This window comes from Propithecus coquereli, unplaced genomic scaffold (assembly GCF_000956105.1).
Source record: "Propithecus coquereli isolate 6110/MARCELLA unplaced genomic scaffold, Pcoq_1.0 Scaffold335, whole genome shotgun sequence".
Lineage (NCBI taxonomy): Eukaryota > Metazoa > Chordata > Mammalia > Primates > Indriidae > Propithecus > Propithecus coquereli.
Genome location: NW_012149008.1, coordinates 1,753,558 through 1,762,212, shown reverse-complemented (window position 1 = coordinate 1,762,212; position 8,655 = coordinate 1,753,558). Strand labels below are relative to the sequence as shown.

The window sequence follows — 8,655 nt, the reverse complement described above, 5'->3', positions numbered from 1 at the left end:
AAAAAAACAAATGATATTTACTCAGTGGAAAGAAAAGAACAAACTTTATAACTAAAACCAAAATATTGTTATAAAGACTGGCAAATTAATATATAAACTTTGACAAGACTAAACTAGAATCTAAGGAAGCACACTTGCACAACAAAACCAGAAAGGTAAGGAATTAGAGGGAGGGAGTATAAGGAGGGGCCTCTGGAGTGACTGGCAAAGAGAGTTCCATGTCTCAACCTGGGGAGTGGGTACAAGGGTGTTTGCTTCATAATAATCTATATAGGTAAGAAGCACCGTCACATTCTTAGTTCTCCTGAAGTCCCAATCTTCTGCCTCATCTTATTCAAGTTCTGTGTTACCATGATACAATTTATTTTCTTAACCTCTTTTAAATCATAAATTAGGAACACATAAAACAAATGTCTTGTCTCAAGAAGTCCAGTGCATTGGATAGCCAAAGTGACTGGGAAATCGCAATATATTGTTAGTGCTAATTTGAGGACAAAAGAAATATTGAAAGTGAAATAGTTTCATGAAGATCCTGAGTTCAAATTAGACACAAAGAACAGAGGCCAAAGACATTGGAAATCAAATTTATTCTCCCAGGATTCACATTGATATGTCAACACTGAAAAATGTACCTGAGTAGAATAAAGCACTTTTCTTCTGGAACCAAAATGGTCACTTCTAAGCTGTGTGATCTTGAACAAGCAACCTCTCCTCCCTGAGTAGACCTGCCCCAGAGTATTGAAAGGAAATGGTGCTTGGCAGATGTAGGTGCCAATACTTTGTCACCACAGACCCACTTTCTCATGGGCCTTCATACAGCTGGGCACTTAGAGGACTCTCAATGAATTGGTCATTTGGCAATTTTTTTTCTGGAGGATTGGCTTTCAGTGACTTGGCCTGCTTCAGGAGTAAAGGTGTCCCCTAAGGGGGTTGAAGGAGCTGGTTGAAGAAATATTATGGAAAAAAGGAAGTACAGAAAGTCAAGCTTCTTCAAGAAGGCAAAGACGTAGTCACAATTCATTTTAATGTATATTTAAATAAAAATCATTATTGTTTCATACAGTCAACATTCCTTTAGATTTACTCATATATTAACCCTTTATTTTGTTCTTCATTTTTTCATGTATCTCTGACCTTCTCTATCTTAGATCATTTTTATTCTACCTAAAGAAAATTCTCTAGTGTTTCCTTTCATGTAGGTTTTCTGTGACAAATTCTATTTCTTTGTCTGGAAATATCTTTAATTCGCCTTCATTTTTGAAGAATTTTTTCACTGGGTACAGATCTCTCGATTGACAATAACTTCTTTTATCACTGTAAAGATATTCTTCTGTCTTCTTGCTTCCATGATTTCTTTTGGAAAGTCAGCTGTCAACTTAATTGCTATTTCTTTTAAAGTAATCTTTTCCCCCATGACTGCTCCTTAGATTATTTTGTCTTTATTTTTAGCAAAATATAATTTCAAAACAAATGTATGACTAAGTTGGGTTTTTAAGATTTCTTCAGTCTTGGCCTGATGACTTTTGTCAAGATCATAAACCTTCATTATCTCTTCAAATCTTCATTCTGTTTCATTTTTTCTCTTCTCACCTTTTAGGGTTCAATAAAACATGTTAGACTTTCTCATTATTTGCTTTATGTCTCTTACCTTTTCACTATATTTCCCATGTTGTCTTCCTGAGATTTATTTTTTTTTACCAATTTTCCAGTCTATTAATTCTCTCTTCAGCTGTGTCTGACTGAGTATTCATTTCAGTTACTGTTTTTCCTCCCAAGTTTTATCATTCCCATCTAGTTTTTTCAGTTTGTTTGTTTGTTTTGAGGCAGCATCTTGCTCTCTCTCCCAGGCTAGAGTGAGTAGCATCACAATAGCTAAGTGGAACCTCAAACTTCTGGGCTCAAGTGATCCTCCTGCCTCAGCCACCCAAGGTGTGTGCCACCACATCAAGCTAATTTTTTTATTTGTTGTAGAGATGAGGTCTTGCCATGTTGCCCAGGCTGCTCTTGAACTCCTGGCCTCAAGCTATCCTCCCACATTGGCCTCTCACAGTGCTGGAATGGCAGGTGTGAGCCATTATGCCCGGCTCCATTTAGTTATTTTTTTATTGTCTCCACTTTTTTGCTGAAATTTCCAATTTTTGTCTTGTATCTTGGACATTGTAAGTACAGTAACACTACAGTTTTGGTTTGATAAAATCAACACCTGGAGGTTTTAAAATGTGTTCTTGATACTGGAAAATCCTGGAGGCCCATTTCTATTCTATGTTAATTCTGTTATTCTTAGTTGATATTTTCCCATCTCTCTGCATTCCTGGTTATTTTTTTATTGCGTACTAGACATTGCATTTGCAAAATTGCTCATAGAAATTTTTTTCTGCCAGGTACCTGGGGATATCTAGGACCTTTTTAATGTAATTTCAGGGATACAAGTGCTTAAACTGTAGTTCCTATGAAGTCCTGAATACTTTTTGTTCTCCCTTACTTACTCCAAGGTTACAGCCCTTCTGTTACCAACCCAAAGAAAGCATGTTTCACTAGATTTTCCTTCTTGGTGGATCTCAGATTTCAATGCTATTGTCTTCGATCCACAAGACCTCAAAAGTGTCAGTTCAGCCCTCAGCCATGTCTACCTCCATTGGCATAGGTCCACAGGAATAAGTGGCCTCTGGTACCAGGCTACCTCTCAGGATCATGCTTTCCTAATTCCTGGCCAGATACATTTTCGCTTTTCTGTTTGTTCTTCACTATCTTCAATGCATTGTTTTTTCTAGTTGTCCTCAGCAAGAGGGCTGGTACAAATCACCAAGTCTGACTTTAATGGAAGCAGAAGTCAAATAAAACAGTTTTCGTGGATCTGAAGGCTTTTGGTGATACAAGGATGTGAGGATCCCTCAAAAAAGAGTTGCTGTTCTTGAACATAAAGAAGTACAGCTGAGAGCCTGAACCCTTCTCCCCTCCTTGCCAATCATCACCAGCATGGTGATATCTAACATTTGTTTTGTAGTCAATAATTTATAAAGCAGTTTCATATGCTTTTGATACAATGGCATTGTAAGGTAGGTATTATTATTTCCACTTTACAGAAAAGGAAATGGCATGTCATAGCAGATAAGTGGCTTTTGTAAGATTACCCAGGAGGTGCAAGATTGTCACATGACTCAGAGTAGTGCATTTTCCCTCTTGGGTTAAGGAGTCAATAGTTAAAAGGAGACAGGAACAAGCATAGACCAAGAATATGCACGTAAACATATTTTTACCCAACTAGTTATGACGTGTCCCATATGTGATTACTAAGCAATAAGACTGATCTCCATAAGACACACACAAAACCAGACTCATTATTTTGTAATCACACCTCAACACACACATAGTTGCACACTATGGCCAAGGAAAGAGAAGAATATTAGATTTGAGAGGTTATACTGAAAAGGCTTCATGTACATGGTGAGTTTGGAGGTGGAGTTTTAAGTAGGGAAAGGTTCTTCAGAGAAATAGAACTGAAAAAAAAAAAAAGAATTGGAGATGGGAATTGCCACTTTGTCCATCACTGTCCAAGGCTCTCTTGGTACTGCCCAAAGGAAAATATGAACACATTAAATATACAATTAGGACACCAAAAAAGCACAAAAATGTCTAGCTTTTTTTTTCTTTTGGACAATTTAAGATAAAGGTTTTGATAGAGGCAGTTGCAATTACTTTCTCTAATCCACTAAAAAGCTCCCAAAATATATGAAAAGTTGTTGAGCAAGTCAAATGAGAAAAATAACATCTTCTCCTTTGGGTTGCAATGAAGGGTACATAAGACAATTTACACAAAATCCCTTTCTAAATTATAAATGTTGTATAAAGGCAATTTATGTTCTCTATTATACATCATAATGTTTCACTGAATCTTCTGTTGTAATAATGTTAAAGAAGTATATTGCTTGTTTTGCAGCCTTAAACCCGCTGTGCAAAAGGTTAATAACCTGTGAGATCTCCTAAAATGTGGTAAATACTTGCAAATTTCAAAAGAGCATTGAATTCATAATCTTTAAAAGAAAAATGAGACACTAAAAATAATCTTAGGTGAATTCACCCATACATATGACAACAGCAAATGAGTGTTACATTTGCACTAATTTCTCCAGAGTGAATCTATTAGTTCTCAGGAGATTTGCTTTGCTTTTCCGTGAAACTACCCTGTTACACTGTTATCTCCACCTATGCTACAGGCACTAAGAGGCAAAGGTGCCAGAGCCTCTGGGGGTTCTGCTCATTGTTGCCATCGTGGAGCAGTAACTGCCAACTGTGATAAAGGACACAATAGACATTCCACGCTGGGCTCCGGATGCCCTGGATTATGGGGCTGAACAGTTTCTCAGGGAGGTGCACTGCAGACAAGGAGCGACAGGCCCATAGAAGTTCACGAGACTCTGGCAACAACAGGTGGTCGGTAACACCTGTTCCGCTCCCCCATCGACCACCACCAAAATGGCCCCTTCTACTCTCACGTTGCCATTTTATCATACACTCCCCTCTCCAGTTTCTCCATGCTGTTCATTAATTTTATATTAAAATATTAGAGGTGGATTACAATTAAGAGTACAGAGTGCGGTTTTTTCCAGCTGTTCCTCTGTCCCTCACCCCCAGTACCTTAGTGCCATTGATCAGAGCAGTCTTTAATTAGGCTAGAAAGTTTTGTAACAGGTAATACTCAGATCGAACATGTTTAAATACACTATGAATCTCCACTAACTGGAAGAGGGGTATAAATCAACGATGCATGTTTCTGCCTATCAAATTGTGTGGCAGGACAGCCCCGTCGGGAAGTAGGCTGGATCTCACGGTCAGGGCACGGACTCATCATTAAGGAATCGAGGTGGCCAGGATTTAGTGTTTGCACACTGGATTTCCCATGTCCTGGGGGAGATTAATGAACTGATAGTGCATTTGGAAAATCTAAGTTCCTAGAAGCATCAAGCCATACCGTCCAAGAAGGCCGGGATACCAAGGGCAGAGGAGGAAACTGTAGACTGCTCTGGAAAGAGCTGAATGTCCCAGGACTAGAATGACAGAGAGTGATGGGCTCCTCACGTAGAGGGAGCTGGAGAGTTGGGGCTGGACGACGCACGAGAGTACACTAGTGGGAGGGAAGCCTCTGGGTGAGTGGAAGAGGCTGGCCAGGACAGAGAAAGGGCAACAGAACATACGGGAAACAGAAGCAGAAATACTGTTTCTTGAACCTGGAACACCCAACAACTATTATGAGTTGATCGGAGTAGAATGCATAGCTATGGCTGTACACACCACAGCCTGAGACTTTTTGTCTGAAGTAACCAGTAACCAGTCTGATTCTTTTGACCACTGACTTTAGAAGATGATGTAATTGCTTGCTTAGAACAGGCTAGCCTTAAGGAAATAAAATCGAGGAATTAACAACCAAAACAAAAGTTCTGTCACTTCTGCATATTGCAATTGCAATTATTTACGTCTTTTTGTAGTCCCAGATCATCACTTAAAAACAATTACAATGGAAAAAGAGTACAACCTAATTTGAATGCTGTGCCGATTTTGCCTTCGATACTCCTGCACATGCTAATTTCTCGATGTTCTCTGAGAACTGAGTTGAAACTAAGTTATATGGCTGGTTTAAGTAGTGTTAAGTTATAAAAATGGACTCTTTGAGTGGACTCACTTTTCAGACTCAGCCCCAAAACTCAAAATTATATCCTAGCAACAAAGTACATTTTCACTTGAAATACATATTTTACTGCATTAATTTTATGGTAGTGCTTTTCTGTTCTTGCTACATAGAAGAGTTGAGTGTCAGAGTTTTCAATGGGAGCCTGGGGGAAAGGTATTCACGAAATCTTATATTGGATATTCTATTTTTAGAACCAGTGTCTATCATCAGAGATGTAAATAGGTAAAAAATCTTATCTTCCACTGACATTGGTGAGAGAACAGTTTTGGGGAAACTTATTCGTCTCAAAATATGAAATCCCCTTTGTGTCTGACATCGTGCCTTGCACTCAGTTGCTGCTTCACTCCTCTTGCCCTCCCTTACCGCTGGTGTTTTTTTGTCTGAAAGTTTGGTCCATAATTTAACAAAGTAGTTTCTGTCTGTAGAATGCAGGAAATCATCCATGTTTGTAGAAGTATATTTCCTAGGAGGCTCTTCAGATTTCATGTGGGATGTCTTAACATCTGGTAGGGGGAAAAAAAAAGTTTAAAATAAAAAGCATAAAATAGGATAAAGGAACTTTCTGAAGTGATAGAAATGTTTTATATTTTTATTTGCCCAAATGCAACAAACTGTATACTTAAAGTCTGTGCATTTCAACTTGAAAATAAAATAAATAAAATATATCTTAGAATAAAATAATAACTAATAATAATAAATCAGCCCATAACACCTAGATGGTGTTATGAATATCCTATTGAGTACGAGGTGTATACTCAATACTAGAGTATATGAATATACCTCGCACTGAATCAATATAGGCTTATAAATGGAATTAAAGGAAGTAAAACCCGTGAAAAACAATGGCTTCTGGATATTTAATTGAAAAGTCACCATTATGATTACTTTCCATTTCACAAAATGCTTCTAAAAGGCCAAGAGGACAATAAAACATGCAATGCTAAGAAATTTTGCAATAAAATGGAATGGATGATGAGGTCACTATTTCATGGAATGTATTCATAAATAATGTCTAATGTTTTCTTTAAAACATTGGAATGTCTAGAGAGCTAGAATATAAGAACACTGTATAAATTTTTATTACTACACATCTACAGAGGGCCCAGGTGTAAATACCTTTGGCTATACCGAGGCATCAACACTCTCAGAAGTATTGCTTTTAAAATGCTAACGTAAATGACTTCCACATGTGTCTCCAGTCAATAGGGCTGACTAAGCAAATGTGGGAAGTTATCCCCAACCAAATATAAAAAAAAATACTAATGTATAACAGAAATTTGTTTTGTTTTTAATGCATAGCAAGGCTTGAAACAGAGAAAGAAAAATTTCCAGGTGCTACAAGTAAAGTGAAGACACTAAGTCAGAGGAGTGGGACTTGATGCCCAGGTCAGGGGGCATCAGGGGCTGATGCTGGAACACCTGAACTAAGAGGGGAGGCGCAGCCCCTGCATGCTTGGCATACAAGATCTGGGCTCTTTGGTAAGGTGAGAAGTTGCAAAGGGGGTGTCGCCTGGGCACAGTCTCGCCTGGATGGAGGATAGGAACACCTATGGGAAATCAGACCTCTCCTGTGCTGTGTGCTGTTGTGGAATCTGAACTTGAACTCCCACCAAATTGTGTGGCAATTCCAAGCCAGTAACACAAAGTAAAAGTTGCTGCAGATAGGATTACTAAAATTACTTAATCATGGTAGGGAAGTCTAAAGCTTCACAACACAGCACTTGTCTTAAGAGAGAGGGTGAGAGATTCAACAGATGCAACAAATGGGCAAGGAATATATACAAGGAATCCCAGGTAACAGACCAATCTAAAAAGGAACATTAAAGTAATGCTGCTTATCAAAAGGAGATAAAAGGAGACAATTGCATGTAGAAATATTCTTTGTTGAATCTTTGTGATAAAAAAGTCATTTGGCTCATATTTATCGAGCACCTGCTATATGCCCATATGGTCCTCTGGACATTGGGGATATAGCAGTAAATTAAAGTTCTTGACCTGTGGGGATTATATTTTAATGTCAGAGGCAGACAAATAACACATTAAATAAGGTCAGGTAAATAAGTGTGATGAAGAATCAGTAAACTGGATAAGGGGACATCAGGAGAGATGGCATGGAGGTCAAAGGAAGTCCTCTTTAAGGTGGTGACATCTGAACAGATACCTCAAGACATGAAGAGAAAAAGGATTCAAGTATTTGAGCGGAAATATTAATATATCAGGCAGAGAAAGTGGCTTGTATGAGAACCCAGATGCATGCTTGATAAAAACTAAAGAATTTGGTATGGAGGGGGAAGAGGGAAGAGAGAGAAAGAGAGACAGAGACAGAGATAGAGATGGAGGGGGTGGATCATGCGCTAATTTTTATTTTTTAAACAACCCTTTTCTGTTGATGTGACTCTAAGAACAGAGCATTACAAAAAAGACCAGATAAATTTGAACAAATTTAAGTAAGATAAAAATTAAAGAAACAGAAGCTATATTCATTGAAATAATTTCCATGGAAAAGATTCTATATTGTATATAAAAGCTTATTCAAAATATAGTTTTTTGTGTGTTTCAGGGTTCCTTTTTCTAGTTTTCTCAGACATAAGCCATCTGTACTATGGTGTAAACAAATCAAGTTCAATCTGATGACACAATGCAGCTATAATTCCAACAATTTAATGTCTTACTGGTTTCTCAGCAACAAAACATTTTGCGTAAAGAAAATGTGTTTAGATTACTATTAAAATGCATTGTAATACCACCATTATAATGACTTGAACTCCTGTAATGAAGAGTTTCATACAGTTCTTAATATATTTTCTAAGGTCTTAATACATCAATGGACAAAAGATCTTACTTCCCAATTTAAAAACAACATAATTACCAATGTTATAATACCCTGCAACAGAGTTTCTTAATGTGTTCTTATTCAAAGTATCTAAATTAAAGTCAACCCTGAGGCAACATTTAAAAAATATATAAGC

At 37.6% G+C, this 8,655-nt stretch overlaps 1 protein-coding gene across 1 annotated transcript in view; it reads right to left on the bottom strand.

Moving 5' to 3' along the window:
- Positions 1-8,655, bottom strand: part of LRGUK (leucine-rich repeats and guanylate kinase domain containing) — a 97,423-nt gene that overhangs the window by 10,464 nt on the left and 78,304 nt on the right. The window contains 1 exon segment of the mRNA XM_012650606.1: positions 5,934-6,189. Coding sequence (XP_012506060.1) covers positions 5,934-6,189 — 256 coding nt within the window.